The sequence below is a fragment of the Pomacea canaliculata genome, linkage group LG2 (assembly GCF_003073045.1).
Source record: "Pomacea canaliculata isolate SZHN2017 linkage group LG2, ASM307304v1, whole genome shotgun sequence".
In the NCBI taxonomy this organism is placed as follows: Eukaryota; Metazoa; Mollusca; class Gastropoda; order Architaenioglossa; family Ampullariidae; genus Pomacea; species Pomacea canaliculata.
In genome coordinates, this window is record NC_037591.1 from 17,416,758 (window position 1) to 17,440,291 (window position 23,534).

General features: G+C 40.3%; 1 protein-coding gene across 2 annotated transcripts in view; it reads right to left on the reverse strand.

Moving 5' to 3' along the window:
• Nucleotides 1-263: 263 nt before the first annotated feature.
• LOC112557311 overlaps nucleotides 264-23,534 on the reverse strand; it is a 46,875-nt gene continuing 23,604 nt past the window's right edge. For both annotated transcript variants that reach the window (XM_025227084.1, XM_025227085.1), the window contains exons 22-57: nucleotides 23,080-23,189; nucleotides 22,828-22,939; nucleotides 22,416-22,573; nucleotides 21,818-21,926; nucleotides 21,214-21,353; nucleotides 20,710-20,953; nucleotides 19,991-20,152; nucleotides 19,296-19,456; nucleotides 18,942-19,085; nucleotides 18,468-18,662; nucleotides 18,113-18,248; nucleotides 17,828-17,977; nucleotides 17,364-17,524; nucleotides 16,742-16,881; nucleotides 15,734-15,903; nucleotides 15,462-15,620; nucleotides 15,076-15,195; nucleotides 14,726-14,857; nucleotides 14,045-14,274; nucleotides 13,724-13,825; nucleotides 13,118-13,291; nucleotides 12,649-12,825; nucleotides 12,055-12,238; nucleotides 11,545-11,774; nucleotides 6,434-6,608; nucleotides 5,816-5,920; nucleotides 5,393-5,518; nucleotides 5,040-5,165; nucleotides 4,506-4,591; nucleotides 3,876-3,981; nucleotides 3,340-3,453; nucleotides 2,843-2,965; nucleotides 2,298-2,444; nucleotides 1,757-1,984; nucleotides 965-1,164; nucleotides 264-687 (exon numbers count right to left, since the gene is read on the reverse strand). In XM_025227084.1, the coding sequence (XP_025082869.1) occupies nucleotides 622-687; nucleotides 965-1,164; nucleotides 1,757-1,984; nucleotides 2,298-2,444; nucleotides 2,843-2,965; nucleotides 3,340-3,453; nucleotides 3,876-3,981; nucleotides 4,506-4,591; nucleotides 5,040-5,165; nucleotides 5,393-5,518; nucleotides 5,816-5,920; nucleotides 6,434-6,608; nucleotides 11,545-11,774; nucleotides 12,055-12,238; nucleotides 12,649-12,825; nucleotides 13,118-13,291; nucleotides 13,724-13,825; nucleotides 14,045-14,274; nucleotides 14,726-14,857; nucleotides 15,076-15,195; nucleotides 15,462-15,620; nucleotides 15,734-15,903; nucleotides 16,742-16,881; nucleotides 17,364-17,524; nucleotides 17,828-17,977; nucleotides 18,113-18,248; nucleotides 18,468-18,662; nucleotides 18,942-19,085; nucleotides 19,296-19,456; nucleotides 19,991-20,152; nucleotides 20,710-20,953; nucleotides 21,214-21,353; nucleotides 21,818-21,926; nucleotides 22,416-22,573; nucleotides 22,828-22,939; nucleotides 23,080-23,189 (5,402 nt within the window). In that variant the 3' untranslated portion in view covers nucleotides 264-621. The remainder of the gene's footprint in view (nucleotides 688-964; nucleotides 1,165-1,756; nucleotides 1,985-2,297; nucleotides 2,445-2,842; nucleotides 2,966-3,339; nucleotides 3,454-3,875; nucleotides 3,982-4,505; nucleotides 4,592-5,039; nucleotides 5,166-5,392; nucleotides 5,519-5,815; nucleotides 5,921-6,433; nucleotides 6,609-11,544; nucleotides 11,775-12,054; nucleotides 12,239-12,648; nucleotides 12,826-13,117; nucleotides 13,292-13,723; nucleotides 13,826-14,044; nucleotides 14,275-14,725; nucleotides 14,858-15,075; nucleotides 15,196-15,461; nucleotides 15,621-15,733; nucleotides 15,904-16,741; nucleotides 16,882-17,363; nucleotides 17,525-17,827; nucleotides 17,978-18,112; nucleotides 18,249-18,467; nucleotides 18,663-18,941; nucleotides 19,086-19,295; nucleotides 19,457-19,990; nucleotides 20,153-20,709; nucleotides 20,954-21,213; nucleotides 21,354-21,817; nucleotides 21,927-22,415; nucleotides 22,574-22,827; nucleotides 22,940-23,079; nucleotides 23,190-23,534) is intronic.

Consider the following 23,534-nt stretch of genomic DNA (forward strand, 5'->3'; position numbering starts at 1 on the left):
ACGACCAGTGGATCGGGTGGTCGGAGCAAGGGACATAACTGCGTTTTTGGACATCGCTTTATTGTCCTCTCCACTTAAAAAAAAAAATAAATAAAAGAAAATAAATAAAAGAAAAAAAGAAAAGAAGGAGTGCACCACACAAGGGACTATAGGAATGACACAGTTATCATAATCATACCTGCCATCACGACAGAAGCCACTTCCGTCTGATTATCTGGGGCCAAGTTTTAAGTCTACAAGTGTAGAAAAAAGAGAAAGAGACAAACAGGTCGAACCGATATATTTCGTTAGTGAAGAAAATCAAAGATAATCAAGCAATGAATGTATTGGTAAATGTTCGACAAACTTTCTCATGAAGTAGCATGTGCTCATTACACTGTTCTGACAAAAGCCACTGAAAAAAATAGTATGTTAGTACCGCAGTCCTCACAAAAAGTTGGTGACAATGTAATAAGCACTAGTTACATGGTTCACTGCACACGGTCCATTTTTGAATGAAAGAATGAAAGCTGGATGTTTAATGTTTAGCTACAAGGAATTAGCGATGCTGATGTCATAAAAGTACTTGAACGAGAAGCAGAAACTATTTCATGATCAACACGGTCGTCCACACTGACGGCACTACAAGCCTTCTCTTCTGGCAACTTCTTCTGGAGGGATGCAAGCGCACTCCTTGATCACCTCCACCTGCAAAATGCACAAACTATGACAATGCATCTTATTTATATGTTTAAAAAGACAGTGATTTTGAAAATTCATCGACTTTATAGTTCAACTTATAATTGTTAAAAATAAAAGTTGCCAATAGACTTTTCCGTCCTCACACCTCAAACTTTGCTCTATCATCTGACGTCTATCAACTCATTATCAGTGATTAGGGGAAGGAGAGATGAGAGATGACAGAGTGCTCAGCTTCTGTGACGTAAAGAGTAACGGTCGCAAGCTCGACGGGTGGTAGATGTACCTCTTTCTCCTTTTTCCGGCCGTCCGGACAGTCCAGTGTGATGACAGAGCTGACCATGCGGCTCTTGTAGCAGCACTTATCTGGGAGCCTGCCGCAGCCCCCACCGCACTTGCCGAGGTCAAAGGGCACGGGGTTCCTGCAGCCTTCATCATCCTCTTGCGTCACGAAGTTTTGTGTTACGTTACAGGTGATCGGAGCCGCTGTGAGGTCACCAAAGTAGTGATGGTGTGAGTCAATCAAGTAAATCAACAGGAAACTAATGTTTGCCACGTATCACCCTACATCAATATTTTCTTACATCGTTTCTGCTATTTCACTTGCTATTCCAATCTGGTGATAATAATTATTGTTTATGTTTTGGAAAGCTTTTTTGCTCCAGACCTGAAAACGGCTAACGAGGAAAAAAACCCTGATAAATAGGTATTTGTACTTATAAAAGTTAAATATAAATATATCATACCAATATTTTAAAAGAAAAGGTTGCAATGTAAGAGTTTTTTTTTTACTTTTAAAAGAATGCGACCACATTGGAGCTCATGGGGGTAAACAATGCTACAGGGAAACAACTGCAGAATACAAAAGGACTGTATGTCAAAGGATTGTCTCCCTTTAACATTTGAGGCTGGGAGGGGAGGATCTACTATGTAAAAAATAAGAAAATCTCACAACCACGGGAATAAATTGATACACAATAGATAGGAACATTATTTGGGAGTGAGACTACTTGCATAGACAACAACAACAACAAAAAATCTACAGGTAGCGGTTTGTGGCTAACTGTCTGACCCCGACCTTCACAGGAGACGTTGTCCAAGATGTAGTAGTTGTGGCGGGTCAGACAGGCTTGGACACGCAGTTGGCACTCGGTGTCGTAAGTGTCCACCTTGTTCAGCAAGGCCCCACACACGGGCTGGCGGGTTTCATCCTCGCATGACGGACACTGGCAGTGAGGTCCGGTCTTCAACTCCACGCAGATCTCCCCAGGGCCCGCGCACGTGTACATGTCGCACGGCCCGAGCTCTGCACGACAACGACAACCGCAAGGTGTGTACACGCGCTCACCACAGTCAACGACAAGGTAGGTAAACCACGATACCTTAAATATCTTCAGAAGAAAGTGATTGAACCGCTTTAGCGGCTGGGTCGTCACAGTGTAAATGGCGTACCAAAAATATTTTAAATAAATAAAACGAAAAAATCCCAAGAAATGGCTATAAAAATTTATAACTGTTAAGTAAATATTTAACTTGTTTTGAATGCGTATGTTTTGGACAAGTGCAAGGAAATGACATGGAATCTGTCTAATACTTATTGATACTTATGTGAAAGAGACCTTCACAGTGCTTGTAACAGACAGACGTCAGGTTGTACTGGATACTGGAGTTGTCGACGCTGACAACAGTTCTTATGGCCTCTCCGATACCACAGTCCACATTGCACTCGGACCACGCCGTTGTGTTGAAGAGACCGATGGCGTGCCCTAGAAGACATCATCATCATCATCATCATCATCATCATCATCATCATCATCGTCGTCGTCGTCGTCGTCGTCGTCGACGTCGACGTCGACGTCGTCGTCGTCGTCGTCGTCGTCGCCCCAAAGCGGCGACATAAAAATATAAAGGTTGCAAACTTCCGACAGACTTCAAGTTAGATATTCCTGAGTATCTTTGGATTTAAAAGAAGGGATAAGATCAAGCTGAGTTCAAGCAGGAAATCGACATCTGCAAATTTGAAGCTGTTTATTTTTAATTGTTAATTTAATTGTTACGCTGCATTTTTATGGGGGTTATTTTTTTATTTTTATTTTTGAGAATATAGGACTGCATTGCCTACTGAGGGGTATTGATGAATGCCATGTGTGTGTGTGAGACTTACCAGTGCCAGTGCAGTAGGCCATGGAGGACATGACGATGAGCTGTTTGTTGTTGGAGGAGCACGCCTTGGCCTGTAGTTCACACACCGTGCGGTACACACGCTTGTCCGAGCCGCACACAGCCACTGTACAGTACATGTACATACAGACACGTCACTGCGGTCACCACAGAGGATTACGTCACTCACAGAGCACGCACACCACGGAACTATATTTTTAACGCGACTATTTTCCTACTGGTCTTGGGAAATAGTTTTTTTCAAATTACACCGACATCTTCAATTGGAGTAGGGCGGGTTGTTTGTTTACCTTTGCTTGCTGGTACACACACCAACAAAAACAAGCTCCAGACCTTGACCAACCTTTAGTGAAATGTTTTCTTTGGCATTCAACTGTGTTTACCGTGATAAGCATCAGTTGTAAGTGTATCGACGTGTTTACATGCATAGTCAAAGTAACTGAGCTTTGTGTCAAAAGTAAGAAAGAGAGGTTTGCTTACACCACACCGGGATGTTGTCATCAACAATACACTTGGGACACACGCATTCAGCTTTCCCTTTTGTAGCGCGGCATTCTGAGAAAGGAAGACTGCACTGAACTCCATCACAGGTATCTGAAAAATAAATGGTTTAGTGATTAGTTTACCTGACAACCACTCAAGTGTTTACACGTGATTCTTAGCTTAGTGCTGAGATAGTCAGCATCGAGCATTGACTTTAGGGCACTGCTGTACCACAACAACAGGTTTGCCATGTTTTAACATCCTATTCCTCACTCTAGAGACACACCTTTGTGTTGTGCAATGTTATAGACATATTTCAGCTGCTTTACAGGTTTAATTGCACAAAGAGTGTCCCGAAACGAGATCTGAACCCGGAACCTTTTGGTTCTCACTGCACTGGTTATAAGAAAGTGTTGTGACTAAATTATTACTGGTCGCCCTCGTTGAAGCCAAGAAGAATAAACGAGATTTTCTAACTGTGCGTCTGCTTTGTATTTTTTTTTCTAGTCACAGAACACACAGGTAAATACTACCTTTGCAGGCTCCTGCATACAACGGATCCACCCGCGTCTCGTTCAGACAAGACTGAACGACCAGCGCCCGCAGACTGTCGTACGTGCGCCCGTCACTGCCGCACACCTCCACAGCCCAAGGGACACCCACACATGCACAGATACAGAAACAAGTTAATAGGGAGATAAAACAAACTATAATTCTCAAAAGATGGACTGCAGGTGAAAGAAGTAACTAGAGACTGCACATCGAGATACAAGACTGACAGTGCAGTGATCTACACTCACGGTTAGTAGAATCAGTGAGTAACAAGTGTTGATTGAGCCTCTATCCTTAGGGTAGGCAGCACTTTCGCAAAGTTGCCAACGTTTGTATTTGAACAAATCAGCCGTTAGAAGCCGATTTCCCCACCTGAGAAATTATTTTCCCCATCTCCCCAACACAGAGCTCATAAATCCCATTCGACTCTCATTTTCACAAAATTTAGCTACACATGCTGACACAGATGTAGACTCCATTTCTTGCATAATGCAATTCGTTGATACATGCACATAGGACATACTCGTGCAGAATCGAAAAATCACACATGAACCAATGCACGGAGAACGAAAACACACGTATACACAAACACATCAGTAAATAATGTTTACCCGTCCAGGAGTGCCACATGCAGGTGTGCTACAGGTGCAGCATTCATTGCTGTTTCCCCGGTAAAGAGACATTTCTTCGTTGTTAACTGAATCAAACAAGTGTTTGTCGTTCTTACATAAGTCTATTCTAAGATTAATTTAATTATGTTTCAAAGCTGTCTCTTAATCTGAGTTTTATTTATTATTGTTTATCTCATGCTTAGTTTTGTTGTTGTTCTCGAGCACCATTGGCGATTTAGTTTGAAAATTAATAGCAATAGAAACGCTTTCTCTGTTTCAGTCTCAGTATTGTATAGGTATTCCTGTCTAGGTGTCTGTATACATCCAAATGAACAATTGTGTACACGTGAAGTTGAGTACGCGCGTGCGAATATGAGACAAAGCTCGCGCGCATGTGTGTGCGCGCGCAACAGAGATTGAGAAACAAAGGAAGAGAAAAAGAAAGAGAGAAAGCAATACAGACAGCAAGAAACAGAAAAAGAATAAAAGAGAAAGAGTGATGAACAAGAGATCATTCAGGAACACCGCACTTACCGACGCACAAGGCATCAGAGCTCATACTGTAGCCAATACAACAGGCACACGAGTACTTCCCTGGCTTATTCACACAGATGGAATTAGAAGGACAAATGGCAAGCCCATGTTTACATTCATCGACATCTGAAATATTTCGACACATAAAAGAGAAAAGTCCAATCAAAATTTATTTGGAAGAAATCCTTACACGCACTAGAACTAAAAACGATTTCATACTGGCTGCTTTTTTAGCTCTGTTTCTTCTTTCTTGCTTACTTCTCTTCTTTGTTTTGTTATTTGTCATCTTTCCTACTTTTGATAGTATAAAAAAATTATAAAGTTAAATAAGAGTAAAAAATGTGTATTTCTACCTGTACAGGTGTCACCGACCCGTATGTACCCATCTTTGCAAAGACAGGTGTATCCACCAGGAAAATTGAAACAGTTTTCCATCTCTCTGTCACAGTCGTCTGTTTGCGATGCACATTCGTTTATGTCTGAAATGATAAACATCTTTCACTTTGTACTCGGAAAACCGCAGTCACTGAGCAACTCAGTGAAGTTTGTGTCCAATGAGTGTACACGTGAGTTTGGCTTGTCAACACACACCACATCTGATGACCGAGTCAGAATCTATTCTTCCTACATTCCATGTTTCTGTATGTACCATGGGGACTTATTTACGGTTTTCCAGAGTGAGGAATGTTGTTTTGCACAAGTTGTACAGGGTTAGACAAGAATGACAAATACTGTTGTGGAGGTACAGCAAGATGCATGTAAAATGAAGTTCTTACCGATGCATTGTTTGCAGTCGCCAATGAAGCCCATGCTGCACTCACACACTCCCTTCACACACTCCATACCCTCGCCCGGACACGTGACGTTGTAACACGGGTCAGCTAAGGTCAGGGAGAGACAGATAACAATGAATCTGTTAAGCATCTTCTACAGCAACAAGCAGACAGTATACATGAGCAAACTAGGCATTTTAAAAAAGAGTTTAGAAATCAGTTTGCATCTTTCTGACGGGTAAATATTTTACGATCATTGAATGCAGGATGTAAACAGGTAAGTCTGGATGGACCGACAAGTTACAGAAATCCGCATGCTCGACACTAGGTGTGATGGTAACATCAGCAACAAAGCCGCTGCGAGTCGTATTCATATGGAAAAGAGAAATACAGATAGACAGATCAGAAATGGAATGACAAGCAAGTCTCAGAGAGAGAAAGACATAGAAGGGGAGAGAAAAAAAGAAAACGTATGTAAAAGTTAAAAAAAGCTTCAAAAAGAGAACTAAAATACTTGGTAGTCCCAAAATGTGTTACAGTCAATGACCAAGAAGCACACAACCGGGTAGCAATTGTTGACACAATAATGAGATGTGTGACAGAGGCATGCTGGGTACTTACTCACACACGTGACACCATCACCCATAAACCCCGGGTTGCAGTGACATCCCACAACTTCATTTTCCAGCCTGCAAGACGAGTTAGGTCCACACTGAAGAGGTATCTCTTCTAGTTCTCCTCCAGCCTTGCATCTCATTGTTTGCACGCATCCTACCGCAGTGTTCGTCTCTCCCAGCTGCACAACAAATAAAATATTATCGGTGTGTGCGTGCGAGAGAGAAGAAATGTAGAAAGATTAATAATAAAACTAATTCTTTATGAAAATCCATGGGTCTAAAGTTATAAAATCGTAAAATGTGACAGATGCATCCCTGATACCTATATATTTATATCTTCATATACAGCCAACCAGACCAGTGTCTTTTATCAGGGTTCCCAGGGATCAGGGATGGTGCCAAAAAAGGACCTTAAAAGGACCTTAAAAGGACCTTTCATGCATTGGAAAGGACCTAAGTGACAGTCATCAATGCTTAAGTTTTTCTCTTGTGTGGTCGGAAAGATGTATTATTTATGAATCTGTGGTCTTCTCTATGTTCTCAAATACATGTATTTCTAGTAATAAATAATCAAAGAGTTAATTTTGATGCCTGTCTGCCATATTTAGATTAGATAACTTAAAAAGTGTCCTTAGCGCGCTGATAACATACACCGTTAATGTTCCAAGTTTTCTAGAAATCTAAGTAATAATAATTGCAAAACCTGAAAGCCATTCTTTGGTGTAATACAAAAGTCAGTTCACGTGTCTCTCTCTCGCACACACACTCTAATGGGAAGAGAGAGATAGAAATAGAGCTATGCACAGTAGTACTAGAAGATAAAAGTTCAAGAAAGAGTAAGTTTCTAAAGAACTTTTGAAAAAAAGAGCGTTTTTTGCGAATACGGAAGGGCAACTAGTGTTGTACAGATGTGTAGACCAAACATTTTCTTGTGACTACAAGGAATGCCAAGGATTGGAGGATCAGATGAGGAATGAAAAGAGTGTGATCCTAATGCTAAACCAAAGATGGAATGAGTCGAAACTGTCAAGCATTACAGCCCATTTATTTTTAACCTTGAGATATTATTTAAGCATTCTTATTACACATACATGTAACACATGCAAACATATACATAAACAGCATGATATACTAATACACATAAGATTAAGATTACAAAATGACAAAGCAATCCATCTACTATAAGCAAAAGTTTCATTGATGAAATTCAATTCTTTGTCACCCCTACAGCTTTACCAATACTAAACAATACAATTTCTTTACACAACCTAATTTCCTCTAAATAGTTCTGGTTTTTTAACATGTTCCATAGCATACATGTACAGAATTGTGCAGGCTTATTTAAACTGAAATAAACATTAATTCTGAATGTCACAATTCAACACCTTTTAATTTCTTCCTGTAATCTATCAATGTCTGACTGAATCTTTGTTATCTCCTTCTTCTTGTCTTTGGCTAACAAACGCATGTTGTTAGATCTTTCAATAAGTGAAAAACTTTTTTGCTCTTCAGCCTGGAAACTATGTCTGTCAGCCAGTTCCAGCAGGTGTCGTTCTTCGGCACTGGTGGTCTTTAGCCTTTTTGTGAGTATTACCAGCTCATCTCCTAATCTCTTTCTGTGGACCTGCTTTTCTTCTGTTTCCTTCTGCTGCTTCTGCTCAGAGAGGTAACGTTCATACCTGCCATAGGCACTAGAAGCGGATATCATCAGTGGTTTGGAGATCTCAACATTTTCCACCCCTCCCACACTGTGAATATGATCAAGAATTACTCTGCGTGCTTTTAGTGCAGTCTGACTAAGATTGTCAGCTACTGTTTCTTTGTTGAATGAAAATCCTCTTTCCACTGTAGCTTGACCATGAGAGAGTAGGAGTAACTGTCTGACAACAGACCAACAACACCTGAAACTCTGCTTTTCCAGCAAGGGCATCATAAAACCAACTATCCAGTCTTTGTGTCATAGGGTCAAAAGCCTTACTACCACACTCACCTGCAGAAACTGTCAAGAAAATTACGGAACTCTGACAATACCTTGTCACAAGTCACATCATCAAACCTTTTCACACCTTGGCAATACAACAAAACCTTTTTCATTTTTTGTATTGATTTGTCTTTTTCCCCATGGTCTTTGGGTTTAAGAAAGTTATGTTTCTCACTAGGGTGTACTTCAGTGGAGATTTATCCTGCAATTTTAGAACAACTGCTTTCAAAAAATCTCTGCATTCAGCTCTGAAGGCCATGAGAGTTCCATCGTTTACTGATGACTGTTTCTTAGCTACAGCCAGTAGTCTATCAACCCTGAAAGCCAAGTTCGATCATGCTCAGATTGACATGGTTAGAACTGTTGCATATATCAACCTGCACAAGTTGGAGGGCAGTTTCACATTTATTAAGTACATTGACTTGATAAATTTGTGCATCAGATTTTTCATAATGTCATGTAAGTCTAAACAAAGGAAAGGAAGAAGAGGCTGATCAGCTTGGTATTTTCTCAAAAAAGGTTCAAGTATACTGGCAATTAAACTAAAGAAAGCCAGACGACATGAAAGCAAAGGGTAGATAAGACTCCAGCTTTTACAATATCAAAAGATTTGTTCTTTGGCAATGTTATTTTTTTCTCCATTGCAGCTTTGACAAATTTTTCCAAGTATGGAAGCATAACAATTGCTTTTTCAGCAACAGAATTGTTTTCAAGCCATCGGTGAGCACAGAACTTGGCTGGAAAAGATGTGGAACCAGTTACTTTTATATAATCTTCTCTTCTGGCTGGGCTGTCTCTGAACAAGATATAAGCAGATGTAAGAAATGACTCAAGCTCCCATTGAGAAGCCTCGCACCCACGCCTAAATGCATTGTGCATAACATGGAGTCCACAGCTGCCCACATTTAACAAACCAACATTGTGATTGGTAATCATGTCGTTATTAATTTTCTCAAGAAGGTTTAGGTTTACAGAAGGTCCATCCATAGAAATTTGAAGTAAATTAGCTTGCTTGAAGTTTGATTCGCTAATTACCTTACTGAACTTTTGTTGAAGGTCTATGGCCGCGGAATGACCCAAAAATTCCGAGGTCAGGTAATGAGTCCTTACAGCATTGTCACTCCAGTAACGAACATGGAAATCCAGCTGTTTAGTTTGAGTCTTATGGTTAGAAGATTCATCAAACAAAAGAACATACTCAGGCGACGAATTTACACAGTCCAGAAGCAATTTCGAAAAGTGAGGAGCAAGCCCAAATGAAGTTAGATAACTGGCTTTTGTTTGACCGCACTTAAATTCTGCAGCTACTTGGCTGTCTGGGAACATAAGTCGAAACAGTTCAGCAGACTTTTCAGCAGATCTGAAAACTGTAGTGTGATTCCACAATCTTGAGAGTCCACAGGATCTCTGCCTTCAATCGTTCATTGCTCATCACGAAACCTATTCAAAGAAAACATTTAAGTTACCATTATGTCTGTAAACATTATGTTCTGTCTGAATAAAAGACAGGTTTCAAAAAGCAATAATTAATGACATGATAATATAAATAATACTAAACTAAGTTAAAGTATAAAGATGGCAGCATAGTTGAAAATGAAAGTTATTTTCAGCTAACTGATTTAGCTTTAATGTTAAATTGTTTGATTTTAAAAATCCAAAAAAATAATGTATTTGCTGGTAAAATAGGATAATAAGCATACATTATTAATTATACTTTCTTTTTAATCTTTCCTGATCAGATGCCAAAAATTCAGATCAATTTTCTGCAGCAAAGCTGTAGTAAGATTCGTGATTGTATAAAACTCTATTTGTAGTTCGAATCATGAGAAAATGAAAATCTCAACTTTTTAATTTAAATAATTCTTTGCTATTTACTGATCTTTAAGCTATTGGCTTCACCGTAAATTAGACGATAGGCTTAATAAAGAGTGGAAAAAAAAACGCAAAATGTTATGCACGCTTTAATTTAATGTGTTTTCTAAGTACCCACATCGTTAACTAAATGAATCGCTAAAGATAAATAATTGTCAACTTACTGGACACACTTGCAGAGCTGGTCGGTGCCGTCTGATTTTGAGCGGGCTGTGGATGTTCTCGATGACGAAAGTAATCAGTTACACAAAAGCGCGCATCTTTCAGAAATACTTTTATTTGCCTTTGGTGTCTTTCGGTAACCATGTGCTGTTTCAGAACACTTTCGCCCATTGATGAAAGATTCAGAGATATTTTGCAGGCAGCACATCGTGCCAAATGTTTATTGCTCGAGTCTTTTATTAACCAATCTTTATACTTGTCTTCCTTTAGCCACTTCTTCTGAAAAGAGCACTTCCCCGGCATCTTTCAAATTGTTAAGCAGACAAAGAAATGTGGTCGACACGACGAGAGTGAACTCGCGAAAGGCCGAAACGGACGTTCCCGCCGCGAGCGAGACTGGGTAGTCATGTGATTAAAATAGCAATGCAGCGAAAAATCGTCGGTATTTTGCGCCAAAGTCTACTCCGGAAATAAATTTGTTGTAATATTTTATCGATAAAAGGACTTAAAAGGGTCACAGAGAAAATGTAAGGACCTGTGTGAGAATTTGAAAGGACCGCATGGCAAATAAAAGGACTTAAAAGGCCTTTTGGCGAAAATTCAATATAAAAGGACTTAAAAGGACCTTGCAAGGACCTGGGAACCCTGTTTATATTTATCTCTCTTTTTTGCAGTGCGATTAATAATTTTAGAACTGATTTGTATCAAAGACATTTTTACAAATAATGCAAGCTCTAGCTGATAAGAAGTTTTTTTTTTTTGTTCTTGAAAATTCAGTCCGGACGAAACGACAAGCTTCCCATTCAACGCTGATTTCTTGTCCATTTTGTGTGTATGAGAAAGGACAGAGCGAGAGAAAGAGTCTGGAGGTTAGGATAAAGGGAAAGAGGAAGAAAAGAAATGATGGTTATTGACAAGTACAATACTGCTACCATTGTAAAATGACTTTAGCTTGCTTTATACCAATACAGGCTATTGACAGCTTCAAGGCCTCAAATCCTGTACCCGCCAAATACATGATAAATTGAAGTGGCATGTCTCTGTGACAGTCAACGACAACAGTAACAGGAGAGCAAACAAGTGAGAAGAGAACTACCGACCGGGATGTAGAGGCCTTTATCGTAGCATCCACAAGCTTCAGGGCGGAGGCACTTGTTGCCTTCCTTCACCAAGCCAATCGGACAGTAGCATCCTTCCAGGCACCCGACTACTTTATCCGGAAGTCCGAGATCCGGTTGCCGCACGTGGAGACAAGTTCGCTCAGGCTGCGTTGGGTTATTGGGGTCAGGACCGCACAGCATGTAGGTCATGTTATTCGAGCATTTTGGTTCTGCAACAGACGTACCCACAATTGTTTCAAGACCTCACACACACATTTACAACAAGAAATTAGTTTGAAGAAATGTAACTCCCTGCTTATTCAGTTTAAACATCTGGACAACCGTCACGCGGTTTTTACATTTGAACAGTTGTAGACCATGTTAGTAAGGAATGTAGATCACGTCCTTTTGTACCTTTGTACCGAGCACTTTCCTTCAGGAAATTTGTTTTACTGAAGGGATAATAATAGTAATTCAGTCATGCGGAAAGACTAAAAAAAAACCACTCACCACAGAAAGTGGAGGTTCGCCATTGGGTCAGGGGGAAGAGGTAGTTGAGTTGGCAGTCCTGGGCCAGCGATTGTGCCGCGTTGCACAGGGTCTTCATGATGTCGGTCTTGATGCGACACAGGTCATAGTGACACGAATATCGCAACCCAGCCAGCAGCTTGCTGTCCATGAGCTTGAGGCAAGCCTGGCAACACACACAAGACACAAAGAGTCACATGCAGTTGTATTTAACATCATCATGACATCAAGCTGTCGGCTACAAGGACCTGTCCATGGTGGACATAGTATGTCCGATCATCAGGTTTGGCCTGAGCCTGGTTCATGAGGATCAGTATCGAACCAGTTACCTTATTGTTTAGACATTCAGACAGTCGCTCTACCATGGTGTGATCATGATCATGAACATGTTCAGAGTAGAAGGAAAGATTCCGACAACCTATAATAAGAGCCTATAGTCTGCAAGTCGAACATAGTCGAGAACTGACGAAAAAGACGAATAAGGAACTGGAGAGAATGATAACCCTGTCGTCACCAGCTGGAGCTTTTTAAAATTAATTTTCATCAAATATTTCAAGACTGAAGTATAAGACTCACAGAGAAAGGGGATCTGCTTTCGTTGAAGAGTCTATCGCAGTAGTCGTTAACGACCTGGACAGGTGAATAGCACACTTCCGGTGGCGGTGGGCTCTTGCAGTCTGGTGTACATTGCGAGTTGTTAGAGTAACTGTCGAGATCAACCCACGAGTTGCCAAAGATCTGGTAGTTGTTGGTCTGGAACATGCCCCGCCACCTTATTTCAGTTATTAATGAAGACCTCTTGTGGTTATATTATATTTTGTTTTCATAAGACTTTGCGATAATTTTCAATGTCGATGCGAAATCGTTAACATTATATACGATATCAAGTGATAACACTTTAATATTATATCGTATGGTCCGAACCGTCATATATAAAAACATTAACAGTAATATAATAGCAATGTTAACTTCATTTGGTTTTGACAAGTATCTCGAAACAAAGAGGAATCTAAGAAATTGCTATTTTGTGACAATGAATACTAACCACGTTCCCTTGAAGTTCTTTACAACCGGGTCCTACAGTCCAGTCGTCCTCAGGTTTAAAGTTGAAGTTGCCACACAAGCCACACAGTGTGTTCATGAAGGCTGTCGAGAGGACGATATCAAGCTCCTCCTGTCCGTCCCAATACAGCTCGAGTCCCCAACTTGTCTGCAGAATCTGACAACCAAGACAGACTTTGAGAACAGAAGCACAACAAAGAGAAACTCTGAGATTTTGAAAAAACAACAATACTGTGAGAATCTACAAACAAAGCATCATGGAACGGTGACAGACATGTGAGCCAGAGAAAGAAAAGAGAATGTGGAAACTGAAACAAATTGTGTGAGGACGGAGAAGCAATGTGGAGTTGGGGTACGAGGACAAGACACAACACAGAGATATTTCTATTTTCCTGAACTTTGATGATTTTAATTGTCATCCAACACACAGAAGAATCGAGACTCATACATGTATACTTCAAACACTGTTGCGGCCTGCAGCATCTTGAGGCCACAGATGGCGCTGTGCACAGAAGACTGTTGAGCAGCAGCATGACTTTCATAAAGGCAAAAAAAGATCTTTAGGGTCAACTGAACGATGTTCACTCACCGCTTGACGGCCGTTATCAAGGAGCAGATAACCTGGAGCTGTGAACCCGTGGACCGCGATTCCGTCGACAGTCATGACGCGTCCCTGCCGCAACATTATCTCCTGGACACACAGCGGAAGTGACGTCAAGGTATATAGCTCTTGTATAAAAGTAATTATTTAAGTGAACCCACAAAATTCAGTCTCTGCAAAAGCTAGCACATGGTCCAGAAACAACGAGCGAAACAACGATTCTAGAACTGAGATTACATGCTGACACTTTTGTATCCCATTTTATTTGCTGAGGTTAATCTTTGTTTTAAAGATAATATTAATACTTACATGCCCTGGGATATCAACTTTGACCTCCTTGATCCAGGTGTAGACGCCAACACCAGGCAGGGGAGGGTTCTGTTGCCATGGTACGATGACCACGCGAAAAGACCGATCGCCTCCGTTGCAGCCGTCCTGGCAGGCGATGTAGCCACAGGACTTGTTACCTTGGTAATTGTTGAAGTTCCCGTCGAACGAGAGTGTATGAGGGTCACCAAAAATCTTACACACTCCCACCTCTGTTATCATAGGGCAACACACGGCAGAAAAAATATGTCATGGTTGTATTATAATGAAAATAGGTCAGAAAAACACACTGAAAAATAGAAAAATATAGCAAAGAAAAAAACAATTATTTAGAAGTTTAATTTGTTTACATTTATGTACCCATTGACGTCTTTGTTAGTGAAGATTGGATATTATTACAGTAATAACGTTCAAATGTTTAAAATATTAAATATATTCCATGGTATAACATGTAGTCAAAAAACGTCTACTGTGCAAATGAATGTCAAATATTACAGCAACACAACAGAAGAATAATACATTGACATCAAAAATGTTGTATGACTCTTTATTATAATATATATTTAACTATATGAAGCAATTAAGTTTTAGCATGTTGACCTACAAGAAGATTGTAGAACATTGTTATGTGTAAAGTGTTATGTTTGACTTCAAAATTCTTACCGTGACAGTCGCCCTTGTTGCCCGACCCTCGGAAAGACCGTTTACACACACACCTGAAGGATCCCTGCAGGTTGATACAGTAAGCATTGATGTCACAGTTAGCGATACCTCCTGCTTTGCATTCATTGATGTCTGAAAAAGAGGCGATTTCGGTTATAGTTTTCTTTCCATGTTTTAAGTCGGGTCGGCAACCTTTCTCTTAATGGAGCAAAATTATAAACTCATAAAGTTATTAACGAAATATACAATTATAAAGAACTGAGCAATAAGCATCCTAGCACGTGACTCGTATCCAGACAGCCAGCCCAAAAGACATTGAAATATGTGGAAGAAAAAACTTGTCAGCTTACCCACACACGTCGTCGGTCCAGTCTGATTCCATCCTGGTTTGCAGGTGCAGTTGAAGGTTCCAGGTAAGTTAAAGCAGTCAGTATTGTAAGGACAAGGCCCAAAGCTGCACTCATCGTCGTCTGGACCGACAATGTATTGTGAAGATCAAGATAAGAGGGCCCGTAACTCACTGGGTCAGGGGAGGTAAGTGTCTAGAGTATAACATGAGGAAACCTATACCTTCGTCTTGTATATCCTCCCTGATGACTCACTCGTTGATAACAAATAAACTGTTGCAGGAGATTTCAACGCACAGACTCAGTGGGTCAAATAAACAAATATTGCATAATGTAATTTCAAAAAGACAAGAAATACAAGGGTTTGTAAAACATCTTCAAGATCTTACCCATGCATTCCCTTCCGTTGGCTACTGGAGTGGTTGAGTTGGTTAACTTGTTTTTGCCCTCCCAACCCTTCTTGCAGGTGCAGGTGTATCCACCAGCGATTTTGTTGCAGACTGCTTGCTCATGGCATTCGTGGAATCCCATTGCACACTCATTAAATGCTGGAAGACAACAGTTAGGAAACATTTATAAATCGAAATGAAACTCATTGATCATGTTTAGGCAGAAAACAGGACAAAGCACTAAATTTAAAAAAAAAAGTCTAATCACCAACCGATAGGACTTTGGCTGCAGTACAGATCACCAATGGTGACCATAACATAGGAACTTCCGTTATTGACCAGCTGGACAAGGTTGAGGGACGTTACAGGGAGAATACTCTTGTCGGTCAACAGCCCGGCGTCCACCCGCCATTTCTCATCAAACACGTCACAGTTGCATTTCCTGGACACATGACGAGCATGAATTTTAACAAAATATTTTCCTTTAATTAAGAAAAAAGATCTGTCAGTGAATCCAATTTTATCGTTGGTTATAATAACATAATATTACAAATATCAAGTATTTTATTAATTTTCTTGTTAGTGTTTTAGAGAATAGTCATCAGCAAAGTGGTGTGACGAAACTGTTAGTCTTTCCTTGACAAAGTATAGGTGAAGCTCATTTGTCTTACCAAGGATTGTTTAGCTAATAGTCGCAAGAGAACCATATTCATGTATCTTGACCAGTGAGCATAAACATTTACATAGCGCCCCGAGCTTTAGCTTAAAAACAAAATCTGGTTTTTACACTTCTCAATGTTTAACTTTTGAATACGTTTAGATATTGATTAATTGGTTATATATATAATTTTATTCGTGATAAAAATTACTATTTTTCTCTAATGTAATTATTCTAAAAAGATTAAGATTGCTTAAGACGAGTAATCTAGCAATTAACTCTTAAATACAGAAAATTTAACAACAGGGTAATCTAAGAAGAAAACGAAGCAAACATATGTAAAAGCATTTATAAAGAATCGATAGTTTTAGTTACTGAAAAATTACTTAAGTTTGATAGGGACAAAGAATTATAGCAAATGTGGCTTGAACAGACACTTTATTTACTGTGAGATAGAACACACTTCGACTACCGTAGCTCCACGATGATAAATGTCGCAGTAAAGAGAACAAAGAGAAGCACAGCCAACCTTCCGCAACAGCTTTCACAGTACTTGTATGTCTGCTCTACAGTAAATGTCATCTTTACACATCTAGTTGTGTCTGCTATACTGGAGTCGTACCTGCTTCTCTGATTGCTTTTGGAGTCGAGTCCGCCACAGAGGCTCTGCACGCCACAGGCACAACTTCCGGTGACGTTGGTCCCCCACACGTACCTCGGCACATTGTTGGAGCTGCTCCAGAAAGCACCGCCTCCCAGAAGCTGACACAGAAAATATATTACTAGAGTAGACTGGAATACGAAAACAGGGCAGTGACAACTCAGAAAGAGATAAGTTTGATAATGAAGAATGGAATGACTGTCATCTTGAAGGAAGAAGAAAAATGACTACAAGGAGGAGAAAAAGAAGCAAAAGAGGTAGGGACAAGTGAAAGAGAGAAAGAGAGAAAGAGAGAAAGAGAGAAAGAGAGAAAGAGAGAAAGAGAGAGAAAGAGCACTGTTGAATTGTTTGTATTTATTCAATACTGACCACACACACTTTGTTCGTAACTGAATAAGTGTATTGCGAGTATCTCTACTTGATTCCGTAAGTATTAGTAGTTTACGAAGAAGACATCAAGAAGAAGAGGAAGAGGAGAAGAAGGAAGAGATATGTCGTTGGCCTCTTGTGTCATACCTTCTTCGAAAAGAAAACAAAGACTAATGAAATGCAAGTAAGTGTAAGAGGTGTGGATGAGACCAACCTTGGCTTTGTAGCACTCGTACTTGACAGGCTGGACACAGAATGCCGAGACCTGGATGAGCGCGCGGTAGGCCTGCATGGACGCGAAGTAGCCATGACTGCTGGAGGAGTTGACTGCTAACGGGGTGCGAGGCAGTGTAGAGGAATGAATACGGGTAATGCCTGTCACAAAGTCGAGTGACATATAGTGACATCATAGCCATGTATGTTTTGCATAAAAGTTAAAGCATAGACTGGTCAATTCACTTTATTGATACTTCGTGAAAACAGCTTTGCCTGGTTGCCAATGACCACGAACCAGACAAACACACCCGTAGTTTTCTAACTCAATATCAGTTTCTTTTCTATGCAGTTCGATTTGATTGATTTTAGTGGGCGTATATAACAGTTTTTTTTAAATATGAGTATTTTTAAATGATTGGCCATAATACTTTTCAAACATATGTTGATGGAAAGTATGCTCACCCACGGAGCTGGTGACGTTCATCTCACAAAACACGGGGAAGGCCGGTATCACTCCAGGACTGGGGTTAATATAGAACTCGCCACTCCTCCTGTAGTTCGTGCCGTACCGTTCCCCCCACTCGATGGCTTCCTGACAGTCCCGAGGGTAGCCTGAAATAGTGTTCAGGGGGCAGGTTCACTGGTAAATTGAAATTGTGTTTCGATGAAAATGATGATGATGATGATGATGATGAGGATGAAAGCACCGATAAGTTGCGGCAGATAGTATCTGAATGAGAAACTTACGGTTGATACAGTTGCTACAGAACACACTGCCTACAGTCATCACGCCGTATGCCCTGGAAGTGTTTTGACCTCCGATTGCTACACTAGTAATGGGCAGTTTGTCCTTGCGACTGACTATTCCCCAGTCACGTGACACCTGCATCAAAGCAATTTCAGGTGATTAAAATATGCCTGCTAGCTTACTTAATTTGTAAACACACACACACACACAAATACTGTTCAACACACACGGCAGACATGATTTCCAGCATCGAGTGCTCATAGGATAGAAGAGCCACCCATTTAAATGTGTACTAACGGACGTTGACGCAGTCTAACATTTCTACGTCACCAGTCTCCAGATGTACGTGCTCACATTGCCTGAAGCTTTGTCGCAGTGACACGTGACTCCGTCTTCGCACGTGCCGGTGAGAGAGCACGGGCAGCCGATGACGTCAGTGTCGTTGTCGGTGCCGAAGGAGAAGGATGGCTGATGTTGTAGCGTGTAGTAGCTGTGTGCTGGACTCGCAGAGTTGATGAGCTTGGTGTCGAGACACTCAAACTGTACCGGCTAGTGCACAGACAGAAGCTTTATTAATGACATGAGTGGGGGCGGTCGTAAAAGGGTTAACAGTGGGGACAAGATGTCAGTCTGATATAGACTGTAATCAGTTATTGAAAGAAGAATGATGGTTAGAAGGATGATAAATGTCTTAAGCATGCAGATATAACACATAAGTTAATTATTAAGCAAAAATACAAGTAGTCATTATCACAAGCAAGTGTCCCGTTGCACACGAGCCAGAAGCAGCATCTACATCGTGTCAAGCTCAGCATCCACCATGTGTACCTGCCACACGTAGGGCGACACGTTGATCAGTTTTTTGATCTGCTCCTCGGTTGCATATTTGTAGGTGAGTGGTGTTGACTGTCCTCCGGGCTGTAAAACATTTTGCACCCGCACTCCACTTAGTAAGGCATCTTGTACTGGAACCTGAAAAACAAAGTTCGCACAAGTTCGCTGACCGATGCATCATAAGCGAATAAGAATAAGAAAATAATCTTAAAATTGTCAATACAATTTATTCTGATTTACATTCACCACGTGTAAACTCCAGTGTTACAGAATGTCCCCATGACCACACTGTCTTTATTAGCTCTATACAGTACAGTAGCTGTCTGTTAGCACAGTATAGTGCAATACCTCGGTCGTAGCACAATTCTGAGTCTTCATGAAACCACATTTGCTATGGAATGGTTCGACTCCACCAGCTCCGTCAGGGTCAATGACATATTCGTTGGTTGTAGGATACACAGGGCTCTGGTCTCCGGAAGCCATGATCTGATAGCACGTCTCAAAGACGTCTGAACAGAAGAGCAATGAAAATAACTTCTGTCTGACACCTTGTAAACATTCTGGCAACATACGAGTTCCTTAATGATTTGTGTAAAACAATTAGACACTAATGACTTGTACAAAGCAAAAATAAAGAGACACTAATGACAACACCGTCTTTGGCTTAGTGACTGACTCACAGGTGGCTGCCATGTCAGACTGTCTGATATGTACCTAACATGTCTACAATATGTATTTACTATTGTCTACTTATGTTTCGAGAGCTGTTACATCTTAGTCACTAAACATTTTCTAGTTGTCAAGTTGACTAGCATGAAGCTATCGTGAGTATCTTGATATCTGCTTGTACAATATAACAGTTGAATGGTTTGAACTCTTTCAGTATCTACAACAAATAGTGAGAATGGGAGAAAAGGGAATGACAGTATGAGTATGAGAGAGAGAGAGAGAGAGAGAGAGAGAACTGTCCAAATGAAGATGAATAGCAAATGATTTCTAACAAAGAAGAGTTAAAAAAGAATCAAAGTGTTGATGAAGCAGACCTGTGCATCTGATGTCGTCGACAACAATGATGACAGAGCCAATCTGAGGTAAGGTCAGGCCAGTGATGGGAAGCTTTCTTTTCTCGTGAACGGCGAAGCCCACAGGCTTGCCACACTGGAGACACTGGTCCGGATGCTGTGAACACAGGCTGTCGGGTATTTCTGACAGAAAAGCGAAAGTCAGACTAAATCAGAAAGCTAGCTTCGCAATAGTTCACTCAATAAAATAAGTAAAAACTCACTTTTTTGTGCATTTTCTTTGAAGGACAAAATACTTTAGGATTCGTGATTTTACTTTCATGCACATAACTTAAAATGTAAAAGTTTGTGGAATACTGTTTTTAATGTTTTATCCACAATTTTAGAGCAAACTATGTCATTTGGCTCATGAGAGATCTTTAACTGTGAAGCTTTCTTTTTGCAAAATATGTTGTCAGGATATAAATTGTAAACCGTTAGTAAATGAAAAAATTAACAAAGGTGAAAGAGAGAAAGAAGAAGAAGCTCAAAATCTTTGGTTTTGTTTTTTTGTTTTGCCTTAGTAGAAACTTCTTGTCGGTTTCGCTTTTTTCTTTAGATACAACATTAAAAATGCATTTCAGAACATTTGAAACCCATTTCCTATTCATACATGAATTATTTATTAGTTTGTTTATTTATATGCATTATTCAGTTGTTTACTTATGGCAACACAACGTACAGTCTGCTGAATGACTTACCTTCAGCTCTCAGCTGCTGCCAGCTGTACTGTAGGTCTCCTTGGATGGAGGTCCACCCGAACTGACCACCCAATGTTATGTTGACACCCTCTGAAAGACAGAACATGTAGATTCTCTGCGAGCAGTAGACATGGGTCTGCATGAGTTGGTAAATGTAGGTGATGTTGATGGAGTAATACGTGATGACCAACGACACGTTCTGGGTGGGCGGAATCACGTAGGTGTTCTCCGTAGGAAATATTTCCTGAAAAATTGAAACAGAATATGAGTGTGAGAAAGGCAGTATAGAGACCATTTTAGGGAATATTTTCCTTTTCTATTTCGTGTTAGTCTGGAGTTAGAATCTTACCACAGAAGGCAGAAAAGTATGATGATCATCAGCACCACAACCTGATATACCTGTAAATTGTTTCTTGACAATAGGACGGGGAACTCTTAAGACCAGAGGTTATTCAACATTTTTGGCTAAAAGCTGCTAAGACTTCTGACCAGAACCCAACTGACCAGCTGGCCAATGGCTGGGTTGACCAGCAGGCGACAAGCCACTGGCATGGGCTGGCTGGGGACCATGTAGACTATTTGTAACTTGTCGGCCGTCAGGACTCCGGCTTGAGCTCTCACATCCTGGCAACTCTTCTGAATACCTGATGAGAGATACAGCAAAGCCTGATATTCAGTTGGAATTGTGTTAAAAATAGCTTTGGGCTTGTACCCCTGCATTACTACTACTAAGAAACTTTCATCTTGCAAATAGAGATTCCAAACCAGTTGAGTCTCAAAGCCTGTATATTATGTAAATTAATGTAAATAAAGCCTATATGGTCTGCCTACCTTAAGGTTTTATTTCTGTAAACTACAGTGTTTTGGTGTAAATGGTTGAAATGATATGAGTTTTTTTTTAATGTATACAGATTACAACACAGAGAAAAACAGAGATGTAAATCAGATCGTAGTTTAAAGAATGAATGTGTGTAACATATAATTTGTATTTCTTTGCAATGAATATTTCTGTGATGTTTAAAGTAACGCGTATCCTATTGAGTATCTAGAGAAAGATAGAAAAAGAGAAAAGAGGAAAAAGAGATAATTTTTTTTTAATGGTTTTGACCTTTGGCAGAACCCGGATGGCAGACCAACCCAGACAGTTGAAACTGGAGACGGCGTAGAGGAACTACCGGAGAAGGGTTCCCAGGAATCCCATCCACAGACAGACAAACCTGTCAGAAGCGCACAGATGTTGTTATCAGTGTGTGCAACATATCGTCTGTGTAGCTGTGCTTAAGAATTATTATAATTACCAGAATGAGATGCTTCCTGTTATTAAACTATGAGATCAAAGTGTTGACATGGCAAATTGCATCCAGGTAGCCAAGCTTCTTTGCCTTAACATCTTTTCCTTCAAGGAGTCTGAAAAATTACAGTATTTCTCCACCTTGGCCAATAAATATTTACCATATTCTTTTCTTCCTTTCTGTCTTCCTGTCTATCTATGTTACAATATTAAAATCGAGGGCAGGATGATACTGCCCTATCAACAAACCTACAATTACATCCATTATTAAAACATTATTAAGACTGACAATTTTAGAACGATGAATGATGTCCCACCAACAGTTAGGAAAAAACTTCGAAAAAAGGTTTTCCGAAAAAAACCCCAACGCTTCTTATACTGCTATAACCAAACAGTGGCGAGAATACAAGGACACCTGGCAAACTGGCAGCTGGTTGGACTTAATAAGGATTCCACCGTCTGTTCGCAGCTGCCCGTCCTCCATGTCACAGTTACACTTGTTGGTGCGATTGCCATCACAGTATCCGCCCACTCCGCATGCGCACGAGTCTTCGCCGCTACTTCCGGCCCAACCTGGGAGAGAGGACGCGTACACAGATACACTAGTGACGTAAGCGACTCCTACCCAGGTGAGCCCACTCTTGTGAACATACTAACACAAATATACATGTGTTTCTATTTATAAAATATATATACACACACATAATTAATTATACATGTGTTATGCTAGTCAGTCGAACCAGGCAAGGAATACAAAGTACACACACAGCAGGTTGTGAACGCACGATTAAACAACAATGGGGACTAACTTTTCTGATGAGGCTTACCGATCTGATGCACTCCATCACAAGTCGTAAAATTTACATGGTGGTATGCACGCGCATAGAGACATGACAGGGTCAGTTCCTGGAAACAGTTACTTGATTTGTCTCTGAGAAGCTGTAGAGAGATGGAAAAGAACACGTATTACACGTCCAGCAAAATTTCACAGAAAGAAATACAAGAAAGATTACATGTTCAAGAAGACGCACACACACACACACACACGTGCATACACATATTGGTAAAGGTCTACACACGAGAAGCTGTTGAGGAGAGATGATGGTTCCATTCCTGTCCGTGTAGACGATGTCAAAGCACTTACTGGCAGGCTGAGTACCATTGGGAACAATGGACCCCGTGTCCGTGTCTACAAAAATACAAGTAATAATAATTGTCCTGACAACATCTCAGCTCCATCATGTCGGTGTTTCTATTTAACATCGCCATTTTATCTTTAGAATATAATTTAAACTTACAAAAATGTCGATCTCAAAAGTGGTTTCTTAATTAAGCCATCAAGTACTATCATCTGCTATGTTCACATACAGAAGTGAGTGTGTAGAGTTCTACCGATCTGTTGTGTCCACAAGAACCGTAATTTCTGGCCATAATGGACACAAATACTTCTTGTCAGAATTCGGTAATTAAGACCGTTAAGAATATGTTAATTTAACAATAAAAAAATAAAAGTCTTACGACACTTACGAGTGAG